Below are 25,080 nucleotides of genomic sequence, written 5' to 3'. Positions count from 1 at the left end.
GGGGCACCATATGCCCACCAAGGACCTGGCTCTGACCCGCCAGGAGCCTACACTGGCCCTTTCTGCTCTGGGCTAGAGGAATCCCAGAGCCATAAAGCCCCTCAAGTGCAGGCACTCTCCAGTGGCTGCAAAACAAGGGATGTGGACCCGGGTCCAGGGCTTAGAGCAGGCAGGAACAGAGGGAAGTCTGGGCCCACAACTTCCTGGCCTGTGGACAAGCAGCAGGTTCCTCAGCCCTAGACGGGGCCTCACATGTGTAGTGGGAGCATGAATGGCATTTGGCCAGGACAAGGCCACACGTGTATGTGATGTATCGTAGTAAGGACATCCTATCCTGCCTCTGCTGGCCCTCGGCTCCCTCCTGAGGGTTCCTCCTGTTCCTCACCTCCAAATTCACTGCCACCTCCCTGCTTCCCCAACCTCCAGCCATGGAGGCCTTTCTGCCCTTCAGATCTAGTGTCACATTTTGGAGGAGGCCTTCCCCAGTCCATGTACTCCACCTCACTCTATCGGTGTACATCTCCCACGTGGCATCGAAACTGACCAGCACCGGCCTGGATTACTGCTTGTTCGCATGTCCAGTGAAGCAATGGAAACACTCTCACTCACACAGGTCGCATGGCATCAATCACACTCTGAGCTCTGAGATGGAGTCTGCTGGCCTCAGCTGGCCACACTGATAACAGGCATCTACCCTGTGGTGTGCTATTTGGAGCTGCTGCTGCCTTGGGGATGGCTGCCCCTGTCAGGAGGCCCAGTCAGGAGAATGGAAGCTGGACCTCCAGGCCTTGTGACCCCTGAGGTCACTCCGTGCGGAAGCCAGCTGCACGTGTACCAGCATCAGACGGCACAGTAAATGCCCCAACTGCCTGGTCCAGGCTGGCTGGGTACTGGCTCACTTGCAATAAAAGGGAGTGGTAGCTGATTCTATAAAAATTAGAACCATGAAAATAAGTAACATTCATTTTTCCTGAACTGAAATCTGGCTTAGAACGGTCCAGAAAGACATCTCATGGGTCCACCAGGCCCAGGCGAGCTAGCCCGGGCCCAGGACCCAAGAGCTGCCAAGCTGGCCCCTGAATGTGAGAAGTAACACACCACTAAGTGATAGCAGTTTATTCCTCAGCAAAACCTACCTGATTAACACTCCATGACCCACAACCAGGCTTCAGAAAAGAAGGTCCAAAACATGTCCAGGAGAGGAAGATATTGGGAGCTCTCACCATGCATGCTGTGCCCGGGCTGGTATAGGCCCCGCGCCTCAGCCCTTGCTCAGTGACGCAGAGCTCACGTCCCACTGTGCGCTCGGCCACTGATTTGCTTTGGCCAATGAGATGGCCAGGCCCAACCTGCCTGCCAGGTACCACCTTTCAGCGATCCACGGTGCAAGAAAGGTGACTGTTGTAACACTTGGTTTTGGGTGGTTCAATACCAAGAATTACTACAGCAAGAGTTAGGGGATAGGTGAAAAGGATATTAACAATTTGCCTACAAAATATAGTTGTTTCAGAAATCACTACCAGAATGGAGATATGAGAGGGAAAATGTCTCAGAGGAGTTCGGAAGTTGAGAACACAAATAGGCCATCAACAGACAGGGGTGAGGACTGAGGAGGAAACAAAAAATTTCGCAGTGGTCGGCAGGCACCAAAGGCCAGGGAGGAAGCAAAGGCTCCTCACTGGAAAGACAAATGGGCACGAACAGCGGGAGGTGACTGGGAATCATCAGCTGTCTAAATCCTTGGACCTCAGTGCTGTCAGAGGCACCGCTTAACACTTCAGGAATGAGCTTTGGAGTCCACCACAGAGACCGCTCCAGCAGCAGAGCAGGACAAGCTCTCAGGCAGCACCATCTGGTGGGAGGTGGGTGCAGGGTGGATGGTAGAGCTGATCCCCCCAAAAGGGCGATGGGACAAGGGCTCCCTGTCCTGAAGCACTGCCTACAAGGAGCCCCTCTGAGAGGTGGAGGACCTTCCTCCCTGCACCGCACACCCTGGGGCCTGGTACTCACACTGCCCCACCGTTGCTGAGGGACGCAGAGCTCTTCTGCCGAAGGAACACCCGGGCTCCTCGGAGCACGGCCGGCTGTGTCTGCTCCAGGGTGGCCTTCAGAGGGTGGAAGAGGGACACAGGGCCCATCTGCACAAGAGACACAAAGAAGAGGAAGAGCTCTAGGGCAGAGGCAGGTGCCTCAGAAAGCTGCCCTGAGCCCACAACATGGGTTGTGGCTCCTTCTGCCCTACCCCCAGCCCTATGAGGGCTGCCATATGAGGCAGGCTTACTCCAAACCCGGACTGTGAGTGACTTCAGAACAGTAATTTCACTTCTTGGAGCCTCTGCTTCCCTACCTACAAAATCTGGAGACTACATCCAATTACAAATGGTAAAAAGACCTCATCTCATCATCAAAGTGGATTGACAGAGGCTGCATGAGCCCCAGATTCCCATTCCCAAGGTGGGTGAATGTCCCTATAAGCTCTGGACACCAGATGGACACTTTCTAGACAGAGAGTCTGCATGTGGTCACTGATATTTTGGCTGTGTGGGAAAGTTGTTACCTTTGATGGATGACATTGGGAAGATGGGCCCCCAAACCAGCTCAGTCAGAGTCATGAGTGGAAGAAATCACGACCCAGGACCCATCAGTTTAAATCTCTCTGGTCCCTGCCTGTGTGTAGGGACTTCCTCAAACCTCCTCCTCAAGCATTCTTCAAACTTCTTTCCTCTACCACTTAAAAAAGTGGTATCTCCAGGGGATTCTGTTCTCAGCCCCTTTTCTGTTCCTGAACACTAGCTCTCAAGTCAGGGGATCCCCAGTACCAGCAAGAGACCAGCCATTGGGAAGAATACAGGCTGTCTGGAGTTTCTGACTTTGGGGCCAGAGAGCGGAGGTGGCTGCAGAAACCTCTCATCTTCCTTTTCCCGCTGTGCAATCTCCAAGAAGGGTGTGTGTTCCCTCACTGTCAAACAACTGAAGGGTGCCAGAGCCTCAGATTTACTTCTTGGAAACCTTGGAACCTGATACCTGGGATAGGCCTCCAGTGGCCTGGTGAATCTGGTCTCTGGTGGTCTTGTTCTGTTTGTAGAAGTCAAATATCATCAGAGCTGCATAGACTTTCCCCACTGTCATCTCGTCAGCTGGAAGGAGAGAAAATAGAGGATGGAATCTAAAGGAGGAAGGCAGGGTGGAATGCGCTGAGGAAACAGCTCCTGCCACGAGGACTCCTGGACACACTCAGACAGAAGCACAGGGCTTGGCCAAAGCTGCACAGTCCCCACATGGAGCTTCCTGACACAGCACATAACCCCTGGAGCTGCACTGACTATCTCCACAGGGCCCTCAATCTCCTCCCAAAAGAGTGGATGTGGAGTTTAATCTTTAAGCACATCGTCCTTTTTGACATCTCTGACTGTAGGAGTCTCCCTGCTTTTCCCTGGGCTTTTTGACATATACACCCCACCAGGAGTGTGGGTGGCTGTGGCCACAGAATAAATCCCAGGTCACCCCCTCCCACAGCCCCTGTGCACTCACTTGTAAGACTGTTTTCCCTGCAGGTGGAAACAAAGTCTAGACTATCTACAAGGTTGCCCTGGCCCAGGCCTCCCAGCTCTGCCCCTGGGTGGGACACGAAAGGGGCATGAGGATGGGGAATTTCCTGCCTTCACTTACGTTTATGAGGTGGCACCAGTAAATCCAGGGTCTTCTGGGGCAGATTGGCCCACACGGAGGAAATCTCCTTCCTCAACTCTGCATCACACTGATGCTGCTTTGTGCCAGCTAGGATGGGACAAGGGTGTGGAGGAAAAGAAATATATAAGGAGCTATCCCATAGCCCCCTTGGGGAAGCAGGCCAAGCTGGGGCAGGCGGGGAGAGGTGTGGTGTGGGGAGGGATGTGGGGCAAACACAATGCTAGGAGAAAGGCCAAGCAGGAAGAAACACCATCATGGCGGCTGTCAGAGCTCCTCCTGCCGGAAACCTGCCTACAGACAGAGGCACGTGTGTGTGTAGGCCCTGGGAGCCGAGACAGAATTCGGAATTCGGTGGCAGTCCAGCCATTCATCCACCCATGCGTCCACCCATTCAGAACTACTGAGGGAACACCCACCACATGCCAGGTACTGTTCTAGGTGATGGAACAAAAACAAAGGAGCTTCCCTTGTGGCGTGATGTGGCTTTTATTAACAATAAAGTGGCAGTAAGTTAAGATCCAGTTATGTTGGGTGCAGAAAAAGCCAAGGAGGGAGGGATTTTGGACATGGTAGTCAGGAAAGGTCTCATGAGAAGGTAGCATGTATGTAAGACCCTGTAGGCAGGAAGGCATGAGGCAGTGCAAAGGCCTTAGTGTGTTACACAATGAGCCAGAACAGCAAGGCTCATGGTGGGGTGGGGGTGGGGGGGCAGGGAATGCAAGGGAGCGGATGTTGAGATGGGATGCAGCAGAGGGGGCTGAACAGAGGGATAGAATACTCGGGTTTATCTTTTTTTTTTTTTTTTTTTTTAAACAATCAGGTTTATTATGGTATAACATACATACAATGAAATTCACCCTTTTTAGTCATCCCATTCTGTGAATTTTGGTAGATGCCTAAAACCATGTATCCACAATAGAGACATGGTACACGCACCACTGCCAAAGTTCCTCTGTTTGATCCCTTTGTAGCTGACCCCTTATCCTCTTCCCATCCATCCCATCACTGATGTGTTTTCGGTCTTGGTTGTTTTGCCTTCTCCAGAATGTCACACAAACGACATCATCGGTGGTGTATTGGCTTTTGAGTAGGACTTTTTCTACTCAGCATGATGCATATAGATCCATCCATGTTGCTGAATGTATCAGAAGTCTGTTTCTTTTTAATGCTGAGTACTACCTCATTGTACAGATAGTCCACAGTTTGTTTATCCATTCACCAATTGTGGGCATTTGAGTTGCTTACATTTTGAGGTGATTATGAAATAAAGCTGTAAATATTTGCTTATATGTTTTTATGTAGGTGTAGGGTTTTTTTGTATGTATGCCCTCATTGTGACTGTATTTGGAGATAAGGCCTAGAAGAGATAATTAAGGTGAAATGAAGTCAAAAGGGTGGGGCCCTGACCCATATTTAGTGTCCTTATAAGAAGAGACACCAGAAAATTCGCTCACTCTCTGCACGCACTCAAGGAAAGACCACATGAGCACACGGTGAGACGGTGACCAGGCCCCACAATGAAACCTATCTTCCAGCACCTTGATTTGGACGTTCAGCCTCCAGACGGTGAGACATAAATTTCTGTGTTTAAGCCACTGAGTTATAGTATTTTGTTAGGGCAACGCAAGCAGACTAAGATACTAAGTGTCAAGATGTCTCTCCTTTTTTAGCATATAGTTGTCTATATTTTTCCAGTACCATTTGTTGAAATAATTATCTTTTCTCCATTAATCGCCTCTACAACTTACCAAAAACCCATTGAAATGTGAGGGTGAGTCTCTATGTGTTGCAATGACTTATGTCTCTGTCCTGTCACTAACACTACACACTTTGATTAACATGCTTCATACAAAGTATTTGATTCAGGTACAGTGAATTTTCCAACTTTGTTCTTCTTTCAAAATTGTTTGCTACTCAAGGTCTTTTTCTTTTCTACACACATTTCAGAGTCAATTTGTCCATTTCTACCTAAACAGGCTGCAAGGATTTTGACTGGGTTAACATTTATTCTATTGTTCAATATGGGAAGAACTGACATCATGAAAATATGGAGTCTTCCAATGCATGAAGATGAGGCAGTGCTTGATTTATTTAGGTCTTCTTTGATTCTTTCAGTCAATGTTCTGAAATCTGCCACATAAAAATCTCACATATATACTTTTTAGAGTTATACAGCAACACAGAAGTATTTCATGTTTTTGGTGCAAATTTAATGGAAATTTTTTTCCATTTCAATTCCTAATTGCTAATATATAGAAACACAATTACTTTTTATGTATTGATCTTGTATCCTGTGACTTTGCTATACTTGTGTTATTAGTTTTAGAAACTTTTGTTTACTGGCTTGAAACAATAGGGATTTATTATTTCAGTTCTGGAGGCCAGAAGCTCAAAAGCAAGGTATCCACATCACTGTGCCCACCCCCCCCAAAGGTTCTGATGAAGAATCCTTCCTTGCCTGTTTCTAGATGTTGGTGGTTCCCAGCCATCCTTGACATTCCTTGGCTTGCAGATGCTTCTGTTTTATTAACTTTTTATTAGAGTCTTTCACATTTTCTCCATTGATGATCCATCAATTGTGAATAGAGGCAGTTTTATTTCTTCCCTTCCAATTGGTATGCCTCCTATTTCTTTTTCTTAACTAATTACAATGGCAAGAACCTAAAGTATGATGTTGAACAAGAATGGTAACAGTAGACATCCTTCCTTTGTTCTTGATCTTAGAGGGAACAGAGTCAGTCTTTATTAAGTGTGTCAATCACTGAAAGTTTTTCATAAATATCCTTGATCAGATTGAGGGTGTTTCCCTTCATTTCTAGTCTATGCAGAATTTTCACAATCATGAATAGATATTTAATTTTATGAAATGCTTTTTCTGTATCTATTGAGATGGTTATATAGTTTTACTTCTTTGACATGTTAAATTACATGGATTAATTTTTAAACTTGAACTCAACTTGCATCCCTGGGATAAACTCTACTTTGTCATCACACAAATACACACACACACACACACACACACACACACACAAACATAGCTACATTCAATTTGCTAAAATCGTGTTGAATATTTTTGTGCCTATAGTCATGAGGGATGTTGATCTGAAATTTTCTTTTCTTATAATATCTTTGTCTAGTCTTGGTATCAGAATCATGTCAGCAGCATACAGTAAGTTGAGAAATATCTTCTCTTTTTCTATTTTCTGGAAGAGTTTATAGAGAATTGGTATTATTTCTTCCTTAAGTGTTTGGTAAGCTTCACCTATGGACCTAACTGGGCCTGGGATTTTTTTGGTTGGAAGGCTTTTAACTAGAATTTAATTTCTTTAACAAATATAGTGCTACTCAGATTCTCTCTTCCTTTTTTTAACCCACTCAGGTTATCTATTCTTGAATGAGCTTGATAGTTTGTGTCAACAAATTTTTCCATTTCATTTAAGTTGGTGAAGTTATCGAGTGTTATGTTGAAGGCAGACAAGGGCAGAAGCAGACCAGTGGGCAGCTACTGCCACAATCTAGTCAAGACCCAAGAGAACATGGCTTGGACCAGGAGCTGGCAGTGGGAGAGGGCAAAAAAGTGATCATGTTCTGGTGTATTTTGAAGGTAGAGTCAGAAGATATGACAAGAGATCAGATATGGATCAGAACTGGAGTAAGGGGGGGGGGTGGCGGGGAAGAGGAGGTAAGAATCACTATAAAGGTTTTGGCTTGAGTGACTAACAGGAAGAACAGAGTTGCCACCGACAGAGGTGGGAAAGACCAGGGGGAATATGTGGAACTCAAGATTGGCCACAGGGACTTTGTAGTGTTTACTGGGCCTCCAAGTGGAGACAGTAAATAACTTCCCTCACGTAACTCCTCGCATGACAACACATGTCTGGAGTTGGGACTAAAAACCCAAATGTTGGAATTCACAATATTTAGAGCCATGAGAGTAGACAGAATGACAACGGTGGCAAAGAGAACAGTCTGATGTGCACAGTGACATTCAGACAGTGGGAGACAAGAGAAAACAGAACAAGAAACATCAAAGGGGTTCAAAAAGAAGTAAGTGACAGCAGAGGAAAGGCTGCTGATAAGTAAGTAAGATAAGGGCTGAGCACACGGAAGTCACTGGAGAGCTTAAAATGAGCAGTTCACTATTGCAGTGAAAGCCCGACTGCAGCCTGAAAAAGAGACATCAGAGAGGCAATACAGACCAGTCTCTCAAGGAGCTGGTTGTGATAAAGGAAAAAATACAAATAGGGAAGCTAATGGAGGGGGAAGAAAACCTTTTAAAGATGGGAGAGATGTCGATACAAATAATCTAGTATAGAGAAAAAAATGGACGAGACAAGAAGCAGGGTACAGAATTTCTGGCTTGACATCTTTGGGGAGATGATGAGAAGGTAGGGACAGGCCCTGACTCATCCATTACAAACAAAGAGGCTGAGCTCAAGGGCACAGGTGCAGCCAGGAGGGCAGTGTGGGGTAGGGATGGTGCAGATCCCCTCTGGTGGCTCTAATTTTCTCTGTGAAGATAAAGCAGTCATCATACGAAGGTGAAGGTGGAGAGGACACACTAGAGTTTGTTCTCCCCTAGATTTGGCACAGACTACGTGGTCCTGTCGGTTAGCTCAGGAGAGGACCTGACAGGGACTGGGCTCACTACGGTGAGTGGGCAGAAGGCACACAGACTCTTCACCCTGGAAAGGTACTGGCTCATGTAAACCTGGGCCAGGTTATGTTCTGGTTCTAACACACTCTAGCTCTGGGTAACCCGGACAAGTCATTTAATCTCACGGCACCTCAGATCCCTCAAAGGAAAATGGGATCATTAAAATGCTCACATGCAGAATGGTTATCAGGGGATAAAGTCAGTGTCCGACCGAGGTGCCATGGGCAGCTGTCTTCAGTCCCCTCCAGACAAGCCCCCTCACCCCCCTCCCTGCATGCCCACCTGCGGGTGGCTCTGAAGTGCATTGCCCAGCCCTGGCTTGGTGCCCTCCCCAGATGCTGCCTTGCTCACCTGGAGCCAGCTTGATCTCCAGTGCGGTCCGAATGAGGGCCATCAGCGTGGACGTGAAGTGGACAGTCATGTCCTCATTGGAGATGGGCATGTTCATGCGAACCAGGCGCTAGGGACAAGGGGAGCAGGTCAGGGCCAGGCCTACGGGGGTCCCTCCGCCACAGAACTGCAAGGTGCTCAAAGCCCCTAGAGGCTGGGCTTGGCCTCCTGGAAGTAGTTTCTGCAGGTGCCTAGGGCCAAGCAAGGTTGGGTGGCTGGGAGTTTTGCCAGCATTCACATTCACCCTTGGATCCCCACCCTCATCTGAGCTGAAGATTCTCCTAGCTGCAGAAAAGTAGAAGTACGGGTAAGGATTGTAGCATGGGGCCAAGCCAGAAGCCTGGATCCCTCTGAAAGAACAGGTACATGCTTAGCCAGAAGGACCCCTGCCCAAGGCATATGGCCTGGGATGAAGAGGGAGGAGTCTGGGCTGCAGAACTGAGGCTGGGCCCTGGGCGAGCCCACAAACAGGAGGGAGGATCCCTGCCCTTACAGCTCTGCCCAATGTCATCTCCTCCACCCACAGCCTAGAGCACTGGGCAAGGGGTGGGATGGCCAAGAGCACGGCTCTGAGCTCCACCTCCCAGTGAGGCATCCCTCCACCCCAGGAAGACTTCTGTCCCTCACCACCCAGCCAGGGGGCCTGGAAGAGACGTCTGCTGCCACTCGCCCAAAGCAGCTAGCACCTTGCAGTCAGAAGGACCCAGAACAGATGGGACTGCACAAGGCCAGTGTGAAGGCTGGCAGGAAGCAGCTCAGGGCCATCACACTGGTACTCTGGACCAGACTGCTTCTTTGTTACCTGTCTCCTCTTCCCTCTCCTCATTTTTCAAGGACAGAACAGCTGGAGACAGACATGTGTCTATACCACAGACCTCTGGATATAGCCAGCAGCTGCCCAGAACCTGAGGCTCTGAGAACTTATGTGATCTCCAGGAGCAAAAGTATCCCTCGTGTGTCTGGAATGTCCTCAGCATGGGAGGTCACCTAGTTGGCCAGGCGGAGCCCTAGGGACACTGTGACCCTCCTGTCTTCTCCCAGCAGCCTCTTGTCCTCTACCACATGACAGAACTAGAGACAGAGGCACAGGGCCCCTCTCTGGGGTCTGCCTGCCCTCTGCCAAGCCTGTATCCTGTGACACACGGCCTCTCTTTCCCTCTGGGTTGGGCCCCCCGCCCTGCCCCCAGTGTCTTGGCCCCAAATCCAATCTTCAGTCTAACAGAGAGAGTGGGTGGCTAGAGACAATAGCCCAGACTCTTCCCCCCCCCCCCACCCCCCGGCCAACACACACACCCCGAATGCTGGCAAAGCCCCACCTGGCACATCCAATCGTGGTCCCAGGACCTCACACATCACCCGTGTGATGCACACCAGGAAAATCGACTTTCCAGAGCACAGTGTCCCTGCAGACCAGCACTGATGGCATTAGAAGAGGCAGAGGGACTCCTCTCCAGGGGAGTCAAGGAGTCAGGTTCCAGCATGAAGGAGAAGCAAGTAGGTGATTTCCAAGAGAAGAGAGCTCTGTCCAGGGCACCTTCACCAGAGGCTCTCCTCTGTCTGCCTAGGCCCTAGAAGGGCAAGGCCACTGGGCCTAGACCCTCGTGGTCACAGCACTCTGTGCATCTCCTGGACTCTCGCCAGCTCCCCAAGCCCATCCATTCCTACCCACCCCAGGACTCCCCTGGTCTATTCATGACCAGAACCTCAGAGCTGGCCAGCACAGCTGGCGAAGGGCCCTAAAGGCCAGCCCATCAGGGCCCTGCATGCCCAACCTGGCCCCAGGTATCAGTGTGGACAGAACTCTCCTTCTTGGGGACAAAGCTAGAGCCTTGCAGGCAGGTACAACATGCATGCCAGGCAGGGGAGGGCAAGGAAGACATCAGAGGCATCTGTCTGTGGCGTGAAGGAGCCACTTAGCTTCCAAAGGCTGTGCTGAGCCAGGTGACAGATGCATGCCCAGATTCAGAGCACAGAGACAGACAACATGGACAGAACCAGAGAGATGAAAGTTCTGGTGGGAAGCTTGCTCAGAGAGAGGGTGGTGACAGGGAGGCTCTGGACACATGCTGGTGGAGCAGTAGAACCTGGGGCCGGCTCTGTTTTCTGGGAGCACTGGGGACAGCAGGAGGGGTGGGGGTGGGGGTGCTGGAGGGATGGAAGGTGCTTACACCAAGGGTGGGGGGTGACTGAGGGCACATGGGCAAGTGGGAGCAGGCTTGGGGCTGGGCTATGTGACTTGCTTGCCCCCCAGGAGGGAAGCCTGGAGGTGTCCCTCAGTTTACCCCTTCTTTGCAACTCAGCCTCCTGGGAGAGGGGCATGGGACTACCTGGGCCCCTGAAACTGTCCTTACTCTGCTGCAGCCCTCTGAAGCCCCAGGAATGACAGAAGGACGTCTCTCCCTGGCACCCTTTCCTTCCTAATACCACAGTGCCTCCTTCCCACTGTGAAACCTACAAACCCCTGGAGATGCTTCCTCCCCAGGCTGACAATAGCCCAGGCCTGGGGAAATTCTGCATGTGCTGAGCTGGGAGTGGGTTCCTCAGGTGTCCCAGAGGCCCTTCACGCCCCTATTCCACCAGGGTCAGACCCCGAGGGCTGGTTAATTCCACTGGAGCTGAGTGCGGTCCTGAGCCCAGAGCAAAAACAGCTTCCGTCAAAAAGCTGGTCTGTCTCCTAATTCCCAGGAAAGAGAAGGAAAGGGAAAAAGGCAGGTGGAGGGCTCTGGTTCCTGAGCCCTTCGGGGGGCTCTCAGAGGGGGCAGACCTGTAGGGACAAGGGCTGGGTGTACCATCATGGCATCTGTGTCCCTCTGTCCAGGAAGGTAGAGGAGATGGTTGGAGCAGAGAAAAGGAAGAAACAGTGAGACAGCAGAGCAGCAGACAGACGGACAAGCCCGAGAGGAGACGGGAGACCAGCCCCAGCACAGCCAGCCTCCAGGGTGCAGGGTCGGGGTCTACCTTGTATGCAACTCGAGCAGGGCATTTCTTCCCCAGCCCCAGGGGCGGGGACATGTGTTTCAGCATCTCAAACATGTCATTGTAACTGATGCGCCCACTGGAGACCCGGCCCAGAGAGGCAGAGGCAGAGTGGGGTCCACAGGAGGGGTGCGGCAAGAGGGGGCGGGGGGAGGAAGCAGACAAGAAAACAGATCCAGTTAACCAGCGTCAGATTAAATGCCAAAGTCAAAATACGTAAAATGAGGGACTTTTCTGCTTGACTCGATCCCCTCCTTGCCCCCCCCAGCCTCACCTCCACACTCCAGCCCCACGCAGGGCAGCGGGCAGGGGTGACGTCTGAGCTAATGAACATGGAGGGATGAGGAAGGGCTGCATCGGGGCGGCTTTGGGTTGTCAACTTCTGATTTTACACTTTTAGAAACCACAGATAATGCCAAATCAGAAAAGAGCTGTTTCACCATGCCGGGAGAGCTGGTAGACAGAATTACATGACCGATGAGGCCGGCCTAAGAACCACGGCAGAAATATCAGCTTTCCTTAATGCTCAATTTGCTTCAAAGTTAGCCTAGAGGCTAAAAAAGTGGAGAAAAATCTAAAACAAGTCAGAAAACTAGAGCGAGAGCCACGCTGTTCTGCAAGGAGTCCCGAGGCTCTAGAGACAAACTTGAAGGGTGAGTCCTGCTCCAAGCCCAGAGACGCCCGAGGCCGCCCAGGGCAGGGCTGCTGCTGGGAGTCAGGGCTGGGCAGGAAATGGGAGATTGCGGGGGGGTGAGGGTGGGGGTAGGGGGCAGGGGCGTGGTGGGCAGCTGGGGTGGGATGTGGCTTGGGGCCACTCTTGCACCCTCCTGACAGCACGCCAGGAACAGGGCTGGGGCCAACTAATGGGATAAGTCTCCAGATCCAGGGAGGTATCTGGGGGCTGACTATGCCTTCCCAAGGTAGACAGGCCACCAGGCCTGTCCCCATCAACCCTGGGGATACCCGCCTGTGGGACCTGCTTGGGGTCCCAGAGACGCAGTCGGGTTCAGGTCACCCAAGAGAGAAAAGGGGCCACTTTTCCTGGCAGGCGTGTCTGCCCCAGGGCCTGGCCCTCCTCCCAGGGTTCCCAGCCTTGGCTGAGTGAATCAATCCAGAGGTGAAGCAGGAGGGCCTGCCTTTGGGCCTCCACTGCCTCTGTCCTCTCCTCCCCCAGGGACCAGAAATCCCTGGGCTGTTGGGCTCTTCAGACTGGGAGGGGCAGCTGCTCCTGGTCTGCTGGTACCCCTGCTCCCCTCCTCTGGGGCCCTTGGCCTCGGGCCTGTCTGACCATTAGCACCCACTTGAGAGCCTGGAGGCAAAGCCGGGTAAGACCGCTGCTTCCTTGGCACAGGCAGGGCCTGGCCCCCGGCTCCCACCCAGTAGCCGACCCCTGCCCTCAAGGCCCAGCCAGAAAGCTTTGTGTGCGCTGCCTCAGAAGGCTGCCTCTCCCCAGCCAGCTGGAGGGGTCGGGAGATTAGATGAGGGACCAAAGCGTCCAGGAGGTTGGAGTGCGGGGCAGGGCAGGACAGGAAAGAGAGGTGAGGTGTCGTCATTCCCAAACCAGGCAGGGAGTGTGTGCTGTGTTTGCATTTCGGGCAGGGAAGAGTATGTCGGATGGAGGCTCTGAAGTTGCAAACCTTGTAGGCCAACCTACGAGGGCAGTTCTTCCCTAAGCCAACGGGTGGCGCAATACAACGCAACAAACTGTACATATCCTTATAATGAATCCGGCAACTGGAAAGGAAATGTCACAGGTTATGGCAACCGAGGCACGATGAGCCCGTCCCGCCCGCCCGCCCAGCCTGCGACAGGAAGATGTGTCCTTGCACAGTCGTGGAGGAGGAGCCAGGCGGCTGGACAGGCAGCTCCCTGAAGGGAATCCTGGGGCTTGGAGAGCCTGGGAGGCTTGGCAATCCCAACACAATTTCCAGAGCCTGATGTAGGCAGGAGACACACCATACAGAACAAGTGCCGGCCCCTGTCCCAAGCCCCCACCGTGCACACACCAAAACCGCTGGTCCATCTCTCGCGGGGCCTTGTTCACCCACCCGCTCTGGCAGCCCCTCCTCTTGCTCCCTGAGTGCCTGCAACCCCGTGCCTGGTTCTCCTGACTGTCCCTGCCTCCTGAATCTCCTGGAATGTGGTGGTCCAGCTAAAGACTCCCTTGTCCCAGGGTGGGCACCCCGGCCAACACCAATGTTTCTCTTTCCTGTACTGTGAACCTCCTCAGTCCAATCAGCTCCAAATGACTTCTGGAAAAGCGGAAAGAAGGAAGAAGCCCCACTCTGGCCTCACCCAAGGTGCTTCTAATTCCACTGGACCCAAAGGACCAGCCACAAAGGGGCTGGAAGCACAGCAAAGCCCCCAGCCCCAATAATCACCCAACCCAATTCACAGCCTGTTCTTTGGCTCATCTTCTCTCTTCCGCCATCGAACCCCTCAGATGACACCAGATGTAAAGCAGGGGCATAATACTGTCACTCCAACTCAAAAACTGTCCTCACTGCCTACAAAACAAAGTCAAAGCTACTTGTGTATCCCAAATTTCAAGGCCTTCTCAACTTGTCCAAGCCCCACTTCCAGCCCCTTTGCAATGCGCTCTCTTCTCCATCAGACACAGACCCCCTTCCCTTCACCCCTGCCCCTACCCCCGTCTCTAGAGCTCAATCCTTTCTGCCCTCTTAAGTTTGGCTCAGATGCTACCTCCTCTGAGTCACCAGCCACACGGAGTCTCTCCCTCCTCGAATACCCCCCCGGCCTCACACTATGACTCCTCTGTTTTCCCACAGTCCCACTGGGCTCGATGTCCTGAGAGCACACACTTGCTTCACCTACAGGCCCCCAGTCCCCAGCACACGGCGGATGCTCAGGAATGTTGACTGGGCAGATGGACAAACATCGAGATGAAGTGACAGACTGCTCACAGAACGTGTGACTGGGATTCCCCTTTTGAGTCTCTACACTTCACCACCAAGCAAGGCAGAAGCAACATAGAGAATGGTTCGAGAAGGCGGCATCAGAAAGCAACAACCCCATGCCTTCTTCATCTCTCCACAGCATGTGTGCGCACGCACATGTGCACGTATATGCCCACGCACACGTGCATTCATACACATGCACACACACAAACATATATGCCCATGTGCACCCATGTCCACACACACGTACGCACAAACATGCGCTGCGTTCACACACTTGCACACAATCACACATGTGCATGCTTGCACACATACACACAAACCATGTGCACGCGAGCACACATGTCTGCTGCATACATGCATACACACGTGCTACATGTGTGCACAGACCTGTACACATACACACAAACACACCCATGCACACATGTATACACTTGTGCACACACTCACATAGCCACACAGGTGCAAACACACACATACACACCATATAACAGCTTGGGAAATTTCACAAAGTTGTGTTATTTCTAAGTCTCTCCAGAGTGGCCACCTGGGATACAAAGATGACCACATCCTTGCATCTGCCAGGGAAGCTAGTGAAAGGTTCAAACCACCCTCTGTCCTACCAAGGATGTGGGTTCAGACTCCATCCACTCAGCTGCCTCTGCTGGGCCTTCCCCTGTCCCCTGCCATCTGGAGGCAAGTTGTTTTCAGCCCAGGCCACAGGTGGGAGCAACAAGTCTGAGTGTTAGTTGTGACTCACATCTGTGCTACTTGTGGACCGCGGTCTTGTGTGCTACTTCCCAGATGCCACCCCTGGGGTGAGCTTGTATCTGCTGTCTACTCTTCCATAAGCACTTTCTTTACTATGTTCCCAATCTCCCTTAAAGAGGCCCTACTTTCAAGAACTCTGGATTTGGAAAACAGTCCGAGCCCCCCAGTGCACCACTGCAAAGCCACGGTCTGGCCCAAGTCCATTTCCTGTATGTCCTAATTCTGCTCCACCTGTGGCTGGAGGAGGGGAAGTCCTAGGTCTATAGTTCATAAATATTTGGGGGAAGTCCTCCCCTCTCACAGGCCCGCACTGACCTGCCTTTGTCCCTTCGTCCAAGTCACATCCCATACAGCATCTCTGTTTCTCTGCCACACCATCTCTACAAACAGCGTGCCCAGAAACAGTAGCATGCCTTTAGACCACAGTCCAGATGAACTTCCTAGAATGAGCCTCAAGCCTGCCTTACTTGGAGTCTCTTCAGCCCTCTGACTTGACTGGGCTCTCCTGACTAGAGAACCCATGCCTACCCTCTGAGCCTATGGACGCCAGAATGATACTGAGTACTGCAGGGCCATTGTGCTGGTGCATCAGCAAAATGACAGGACTCTCCAACCACAAAAATGGTCACCTACACCATGAAACATAAATAAGAGCCACACTTGTTCTGCACTGTGTGAAAATTGTAAGTTTTTCACTATGGTGAAAAATACCCAGAGACACTATAGGCCTGGAAGTGCCCTAAGGTTGCTGGTGTAGCCAGTGGCTCCAGGGTTTGCCCAGCTTGGGAAGGGTCTCACGCAGCACCTTTCTGGATCCTCACATGAAAGGGTAGGGGCTCCAGCAAGGCTGGATGAGAGGGGGGTTGGGGACCCCAGCCAAGCTCCCAGGCCTTCAGGAGCTTAAGGGGTCAGAGAGCTCTGGAGCACTCCTCATGCTGAGCTTCAGTTGACAGAAAAACAGGTAGAACCTCAGGCACTCTGCGAGCAGGAAGTCCTCGCCATGAGGACACTGACCATCTTCTCCAGGCCTCTTCCACACAAGGGGTGACCAAACACAGCTGTGTGAGAGGGACATGGGCAGGCTGGGGGGCCTTAGAGAGAGGAGGCAGGAAGAGGCTACACCCCACCTTCAAAGTCTTCTTGCTCCCTTAGAGCAGGGAAGGGACGGACACCCGCCCAGTTACTGATGCATTATTCATTCACGTTCATGTCTGCTGAGTGCTCACCACGAGCAAGGAGGACACTGAGCAGGCCTGCGCCTTACCCAGCAGCCAGGTCTCTTGGCCCCTCCATGTCCTGTGTTCAGCCTTGCAGAGAGCATGCCCTGAATAACTACTCAAGTATCCACTTGGGAGAGTGAAAAGAATGAATAAGCAAGTGAATGAGCAAGTGATGAAGGAACAGACAAATGGGCAGATGGTGAGTCCATGCTGCTTTGCTAGCCCCAAGGATGAAAAGTATGTCCTGGGTGTGCAGGACCCTCCCATGAATCATGGAACAATCTTCTAACCCAAGCCAGTCCCCTCATGACACACTTGCTCTGTCTAGAAACAAATCACCCCTCACTTATGCAATACAGTAAACCTTTCCCAACATGACCAAAGGGTCTTACACATTCTAGACCCCTCCTGGTAGAGCTCCTTTAATTTCAGTAAAAGTTCACCAAGCACCCACTATTTTTAGCCTGGGCTGGGGACACAGAGATGCATGTTGGCTCCTGCTCCCAAAGGAGATGGCAGAGAGGGAGAAGCCTGAGCCAATCAGGGAGAATGTTATTTCTGCCATGAAGTCCCCCAAGCTTCATGAGGATGGTGAGGCCCCAACAGACAGCCCTCCTGCTGTGTCCACACCCTCTCCCTTGAGCCCTCTACGACCCTCATGTAACAGACCTGTGTGGAAACAGTACACTCCCATTCAGCAAGAGCCCTGAGACTCACAGACCCCCTGGAACCTCCTAAGGGCTAGGCTGAGGGTCTCAGACAGCATTTCTCAGCCCAGGGAATGGTGTAAAAGCACTGTTGCAGTGAGAAGGAGAGTGCCACCTACAGGAGACCCGGCACCGCCCCCCCCCCCCACCATGTGGGCCCAACCAAAACCTGAGGGGGACGCTCACATGACACAGATCTGAAGCCACCCAGCCCTGTCCCAAGATCCGTGGCATGGACCGCCCTGAGGACCACAGAGCATGGGGGCCACTCACCACGCGGCCGGGTCGTACTCAGCCCAGACCCGGATGAACTCGTCCAGATGGTGAGGCCCTAAGATGGAAGAGTCCCGTGTAAGGTACTCAAAATTGTCCATGATCACGGCCACAAAGAGGTTCAACATCTGTAGGACAGGAAGGAGAAAAGGGGTGACATAAAGAGACTTCAGCCTGCCCTCTATCCCAGCTCTTACCCTCTGGCCAAATTCTGTATGTGAAGTCATCACAGCAGCAGAAGCCACTCTAACCCAGCCAGCCCCTAGGCCTCTGCCACACCACCACTGCCACCACCACCCACAGGCGGTGGCCCGCTCCCCCAAGGTCCTAGATCCCACAGGCTCCCCCTAACCTCTCCTGCTCTCTGCTTCTGCTTCCCAACCCTAATTCATATCCACAAACTCCCATCCCCATCTTCTTCTCCTCTTAGCTAGGCTTCAAGGACAGCAGTGACTTCGGAGTCAGTACTTTGGACTCTAGAGGCTGAAAGCTCAGCTTTTTTTTTTTTTTTTAAATTGAGTTGAAATTCACATAACATACAATTAATCATTTTGAAGTATACAATTCAGTGTCATTTAATGTATTTACAATATTGTGTAACAACCACCTCTGTAGTTTTAAAATTTCTCTATCACCCCAGAAAAATACCTTGTACCTTAAGTAATCGCTCCCTTATTCCTTCCTCCTCCCCTTCCCCAGCAATCACCAATCTCTGTTCTCTATCTAGAGGCTTGTCTATTTGGGATATTTCATATAAAAGGAATCATACAACATAGGATCTTTTGTGCCTGGCTTCTTTCACTTAGCATAACTTTGTGAAGTTCATTCATATTTTAACATGTGTCAGAACTTCACTGCTTTTTAAGGCTGAATAATATTCCATAGTAGGTATATACCACAATTTGTTTACCCATTCATCAACTGACGGACATCTGGATTCTTTCCACCTTTTGGCCAAACTGTTTTCCACAGAAGATGCTGCATTTTACATTCCTATCACAATGTACAACATTACTATTTCTCCAAGTCCTTGCCAATGTTTGTTATTTTCCATTAAAAAATTATTATTATTGCCATTCTGATGAGTGTGAAGGGAGTGTGTGGTTTTGATATGAGTTTCCGTAATGACCAAAGATGTTGAATATCTTCATGTGCTTCTTGGCCATTTTATACATCTTCTTTGCAAAAATGTCTATTCTGATTCTTTGTCCATTTTTTGTATGGTTGCCTTTTTTAGTTGAGTACTAAGAGTTCTTTATGTGTTTTCAATATTATCCCCTTATAAAATATGTGATTTGTAAATATTTTCTCCCATTCTTTAGAGTGTATTTTCACATTTTTTATAATCCCTCTTGATGCACAAAAGTTTTTAATTTTGCACAGTCCAATTTATTTTTCCTTTTGTTACTTGTGATTTTGGGGTCAAATCTAGGAATCCTTTGCCAAATCAGAGATCATGAGGATCTGCCCTCTATGCTTTCTTTTAAGAGTTTTATAGTTTTAGTTCTTATATTTAAGTCTTTCCGCAATCCTGAGTTCAGTTATATGTATGTGGTGAGATAGAGGTTCATCTTTACTTTTTTGCATGTGGATACCCAGTTGTCTCCTCATCATTTTTTTTTAAGACAGAGAGAGTGAAAGAAGTAGAAGCAGACAAAGAGATCTTAAGCAGACTCCACACCCAGTGTGGAGCCAAACACAGGGCTTGATCTCACAACCCTGAGAACATAACCTGAGATGAAATTAAGAGCGGAGGCTTAACTGACTTAGCCATTCAGACACCTCCTTCACCATTTCTTAAAAAGCTATTCTTTCCATACTGAACAGTCTTGGCATCCTTGTCAAAAATCAATTGTCCATACATAGTTGGACTTACTTCAGAAATCTCAACCCCACCTCACTGGGCTATACCAATACCACAGTGTCCCCCTCCCACCACCAACTTTATTGAGATATATATAACTGACATAATTATAAGATATTTAAAGTATACTGTGTCAATCTGATATATATAGCATTCTTACCGTCTAGTTAATTAACATATAGATCACATTTTTTTTTTTGGTAGAACATTTAAGTTCTACCCTCTTAGAAAATTTCAATTATATCGGGGCGCCTGGGTGGCGCAGTCGGTTAAGCGTCCGACTTCAGCCAGGTCGCGATCTCGCGGTCCGTGAGTTCGAGCCCCGCGTCGGGCTCTGGGCTGATGGCTCAGAGCCTGGAGCCTGTTTCCGATTCTGTGTCTCCCTCTCTCTCTGCCCCTCCCCCGTTCATGCTCTGTCTCTCTCTGTCCCAAAAATAAATAAACGTTGAAAAAAAAAATTTTTTTTTAAATTAAAAAAAAAAGAAAATTTCAATTATACAATACAGTGTTATCCACTCTAGTCACCATGTTTGATATCATGTCATCAGGTTTTATTCATATTATAGATGAACGTTTGTACTCTTTTACCAACCTCTCCCTATTTCCCCAACCCCCTAGTCCCTGGCAACAACTTTTCTACTGTTTCTATGGATTTGACTTAACAAAAAAAAAAAATTCCACATACAAGTGACACCATGCAGTATTTGTCTTTTTCTGTCTGGCTTATTTCAACTAGCATAATGCCCTCAAGATCCATCCATGTTGTCACAAATGATAAGATTTCCTTCTTTTCAATGGCTGAATAATACTCCAGTGTGTGTGTGTGTGTGTGTGTGTGTGTGTGTGTGTGTGGTGTATCATATCTTCTTTATCCATTCATCTGTTGATGAACACTTAGGTTGTTTCCGTATCTTGCCTACTGTTAGTAATGCTTCAATGAACACGGACGTGCATATTTCTCTTCAATATCCCGTCTTCATTTCCTTTGGATATATACCCAGAAACGGGATTGCTGGGCCATATTTTAATTCTATTTTCAATTTTTTGAGGAACCTCTATACTGTTTTCCATAGTGGCTACACCAGTTTACATTCCTACCAATACTAGACGGGGGTTCTTTTTTCTCCACATCTTTCCCAACGCTTGCTATCTCTTGTCTTTTTCATGATAGGCCATTCTAAAGGTGTGACATGATAGGTCACTGTGGTTTTGATTTGCATTTTCCTGATGATGAGTGATGTTGAGCACCTTTTCATGTACCTGTAGGCCATCTGTATGTCTTCTTTGGAAAAGTGTGTATTCAGCCACATTGTTTTGATTTATGATAGCTTTATAGTAGTAAGTTATGAAATAGGGAAATATGAGTCCTCTCACTTGGTCTTTAAGTTTCAAGATCTTCTTTGTTAATTGGAGTTGCCTGCCATTCCAAAGGAGTTTGAGGATAAGCTTTTCCATTTCTGCAGAAAGGCCATTAGAGCTCTGACAAGGATCACACTGAATGTGGAGCTCACTTTTTGGGGATACTGCCACCTTACTAATATTAAGTCTTCTGATCCATGGGCATGCATGTCCTTTCATTGAATTAGGTCATCTTTAACTTATTTTAGTAATATTTTGCAGTTCACAATGTACAAGTGTTTCATTTCCATGGGTATTTATTGGTTCCCAGATATCTTGTCCCTTTGGATGCTACTGGAAATGGAATTATTTCTTTAGTTTCCTTTTCAGGTTGTTGTGTTGTTTTTTTTTTTTTTAATGTTTACTTATTTTTGAGAGAGAGAGAGCATGCGCACACAAACACAGCAGGGGCAGAGAGAGAGAGAGAGAAGATCTGAAGTGGGCTCCGTGCTGACAGCAGGGAGCCCAACACGGGGCTCAAACCCACAAACTGCGAGATCATGACCTGAGCCGAAGTCGGATGCTCACCAACTGGGTGCCCCATTTTCAGGTTGTTTATTGCTGTTGCATAGAAACATAACTGATTTTTGTGTGTTGATTTTGTACCCTGACACTTTAACTCAATTATTCGTTTTAGTACTGTGTGTGTGTGTGTGTGTGTGTGTGTGTGTGTGGTGCACGCGCACACACACGTGCACATGTGTGTATTCTTTGGGATGTCCTATATATACAATAACATCATCTTTAACTAGAGATAGCTCTACCTTTTCCTTTCCCATCTGAATGCCTTTTGTTTCTTTTTCTGGCCCAACTGCTCTAGCTAGGCCTTCCAGCACAATGTTGAATTGAATAGAAGCGATAAAATTGGGCATCCTTGTCTTGTTCCTGGTATTTGGGGAAAAGTTTTCAGTCTTTCACCACTGAATACATCTTAGCTATACATTTTTCATAAATGTTCTTCATCATGTTATAAGTGTTTCTATCATGAAAGGATATTGAATTTTGTCACATGCTTTTTTTTTTTTTTGCATCTCTTGAGATAATCAGGTGGGTTTTTTCCTCATCACATAGGTTGATTTTCATTTGTTGAAAATGCATCCTTGCATTCCTGGAATAAATCCATTTGATCATGGTATAGAATCCTTTTAACGTGTTGTTGGAACTAGTTTATTCAAGATTCTTACTGTCTATTTATCAGGGATATTGGGTCTGTAGTTTTCTTTTGTTGGGGCATCTTTCCCAGTGTTGGTATCAGGGTAATGCCAACATCACAGGATGTGTTAGGAAGTGTTTCCTCTTCTATTTTTTCAAAGAGTTTGAATAGGATTTAGGTTAAGTCTTTCTTAATATCATTTTAAAAAATTGTGATAAAATATGCATAACAAAAAGCTTATCAATTTAAACACCCGCAAGTGTGCAGTTCAATGGCATCAAGCACATTCACACTGTTGTGCAACCATTCCCACCGTCCAGCCCCAGAACTCTTATATCTTCCCCAACCGAAACTCTGTCCTGATTAAACCCTAACTCCCATCCCCTCCTCTAGCCCCTGGCACCCACCATCCTGTCCTCGTCTCTAAAACTTCACTGTTCGGGGGACCTCAAAGGTGAAACCATACAGTGTTTTTCTTTTCTCACTGGTTTATTTCACTTAGCATAATGACTTCACAGTTCATTCATATTGTAGTTTATGTCAGAACTGCCTCTCTTTAGAAGGTTAAATGATATTCCCTGTACATTCACGTCACATGTTGTTTACCAATCATTTGCTGCTGGACACTTTGATTGCTTTTACCTTCTTGCTGTTGTGAATAATGCTGCTATGAACGTATGCGTACAAATATTTATTCAAGTTCCTGCCTTCAATTCTGGCATACACCCGGAAGCAGAACTGCTGAATCATACTGTGTTTCTATTTTCACTTTACTGAAGAACCACCCTACTGTTCTCCACAGCAGCTGCACCACCTCACATCCCCACTGGCAGCACACAGGGCTTGTTTCTCCACCACCCCAGCAAACCACAGGCAACACTTTCTCTCTTTTCTTCTCTCACGCCTGTGTTTAATCATCAGTCATGTTGGCTCTACCTTTAAAATGCACCTCAACTCCCTTCATCCCCACACTTCTCTAGGCACTATTATCTCCAATAATCTCCCTGACCACTCTTCAGCCTCTCCTGACCAGAAGCCAGAGCCAGAGCAAGATTTTAAAACATCATGCAGATCGTGTCATGCCCCAGCTCAAAGTTTCCCAGCGGTGTCTGATGACTTGGAATAAAATCCACACTCCTAGGACCTAGTCCACTGACCTCTCCAACCACCAGTTTCCTGAGGCTCATCAGCCCCAGGCACAATGGCTGGAGTGATGCTTCTTTGTATCCCAGCACCATGGCAGAGGCTAAAGACTAAGGGACAACTGTCCCATGGAAAATTTAAACCCTTTTTAAGAAGGAAAGGCAAGGCCCACAGGAGCTCATCACAGGGTGGGTCCTTTTAGGGTTAATGAGGTCATCAGTTCGGGGGATACAGGACCATCAACATGGAATCAGCCTGTAATGCGACATGAATCAGTATCGGGGATCAGTCACAGATGTAGGGGGACCCAGGATGGACTGAGACAGGTGGACACATGGGCACAGTGACCAGGACTTACCAGAAAGGAGCAAAGGAAGATGAAGGAGACGAAGTAAAAGTAGGCAAAGTCGCTCCCACACTCATTGGCATTGGCGTGCTCATCACAGGCCTGGTTGCTGAGACAAGACAGCATGATCTCGTGCCAGGCCTCCCCAGTGGCACTCCTGAGAAGAATGGCAGAGCTATGAGGCCCATAAAGGAAGGCCTGGACCAGCCTGGGAAGGGATCTCAGAAGAGCTGGTTCAAGTGCACACCTTCTCTGGGTTCCCTCCCGCAGAGAACCTGCTCACGTGTAAGGTATGGGTAAAAAACACCTGCTTTTTTTTTTTTAATGTTTATTTATTTTTGAGGCAGAGACAGAGCATGAGCAGGGGAGGGGCAGAGAGAGAGGGAGACATAGAATCCAAACAGGCTCCAGGCTCTGAGCTGTCAACACAGAGCTTGAACCCACGAGCCGCGAGATCATGACCTGAGCCAAGTGGGACTCTTAAATGACTGAGCCACCCAGGCACCCCAAGAGATGCATGCTTCTTATAAAGAATCCTCTGGCATTAGGACTGATCATTAACTCAGAAAGAACTATTTACTGAAAATAAGGCACTGCACCAAAATTCAGCACCATGGTGAGCGCCCCTTCACGGACCTCTGCCACCTCAAAGCCAACAGAGCCCACCAGCCTTCCTGGTCTCTCCCCCACCCCTCCACCCAGCCTTCCTTGATTCAAAAAATGGTGACTCCATCCCTCCAGTTTCTTAAGACAAAAATGCCGCAGCCATCCTTGCCTCCTCTCTTGCTCACCACACTCTATTCATCACCTCATCTACTCTGAAAAAACAGCCAGAATCTTACCACTTCTCACCACCCTGGGCTAAGCAACAATCACCTCCCCTGATCTGCTGCAACAGCTTCCTAATGGATCCTCCCCACACAACAGCCCAGTGGGCCCACTAAACACAGGTGAGATCAGGTCCCTTCTCTCAACCAACCTCTGTCTCGCTGCAAAAGCCAAAATTCACACTCAACTTCCCACAGCTCGGTGTCACCTGCTGCCTGTTCTTTCCCAGTGGTCCCTGTTCAGTCCACTCCAGCCACATCAGCCTCTGCTGTTTCCTGAACACACCAAGAACAACCCCCAACCTCAGTGGCCACCCTGGAGAACCCTTCTTCCTGGACTTTTGTCCCTGGATATGCAGCCAGCACAAGGGCAGGATGTGCACGAGACTTACAGGCAGACCAGAGGCCTGAGTCTCCCTAATTTGGTGTGCTTCTATGGCCAGTTGTGGGCACAAGTAGAGCCCACTCCTCATTGACAATGGCTAGGGGCAGGGGCCTTTTCCTGCAGAGCAGTTGCCCTGTGCCAGGCCTGGCTGACACTGGTGTACACGTGTGACATAGAGATCAGGGAGGAAAAGAGATCTCAGAGAACAAAAACTTAAAACTAAGGCTGGTTTCACAGGCCTGCCTCAACTCTTGCAGCAAAGGCAGGACATTAATAAATGAAGAGATAAAATTAACATAATAGCTAAAATCCAGAGAAATGATTCTATTTGGGGAAAGCGTAGGCCTAAGGACACTTGTCCG

At 49.1% G+C, this 25,080-nt stretch overlaps 1 protein-coding gene across 20 annotated transcripts in view; it reads right to left on the bottom strand.

Annotated features, from left to right (window-relative positions):
- CACNA1B (calcium voltage-gated channel subunit alpha1 B) overlaps nucleotides 1–25,080 on the bottom strand; it is a 193,118-nt gene that overhangs the window by 6,026 nt on the left and 162,012 nt on the right. For 17 of the 20 annotated variants that reach the window (XM_045470208.1, XM_045470226.1, XM_045470212.1 and 14 more), the window contains 7 exons: nucleotides 23,519–23,663; nucleotides 17,603–17,730; nucleotides 11,696–11,792; nucleotides 8,699–8,807; nucleotides 3,670–3,777; nucleotides 3,025–3,137; nucleotides 2,011–2,138 (listed from right to left, as the gene is read on the bottom strand). In XM_045470208.1, the coding sequence (XP_045326164.1) occupies nucleotides 2,011–2,138; nucleotides 3,025–3,137; nucleotides 3,670–3,777; nucleotides 8,699–8,807; nucleotides 11,696–11,792; nucleotides 17,603–17,730; nucleotides 23,519–23,663 (828 nt within the window). Of the gene's footprint in view, nucleotides 1–2,010; nucleotides 2,139–3,024; nucleotides 3,138–3,669; nucleotides 3,778–4,486; nucleotides 6,452–8,698; nucleotides 8,808–11,695; nucleotides 11,793–13,350; nucleotides 13,448–17,602; nucleotides 17,731–23,518; nucleotides 23,664–25,080 lie in introns of those variants that run through there. The other 3 variants (XM_045470209.1, XM_045470217.1, XM_045470228.1) reach the window with 2 other exon arrangements.

This window comes from Leopardus geoffroyi, chromosome D4 (assembly GCF_018350155.1).
Source record: "Leopardus geoffroyi isolate Oge1 chromosome D4, O.geoffroyi_Oge1_pat1.0, whole genome shotgun sequence".
Lineage (NCBI taxonomy): Eukaryota > Metazoa > Chordata > Mammalia > Carnivora > Felidae > Leopardus > Leopardus geoffroyi.
The sequence above is the reverse complement of the archived record's forward strand: the minus strand, read 5'-3'. Positions and strand labels throughout refer to the sequence as shown.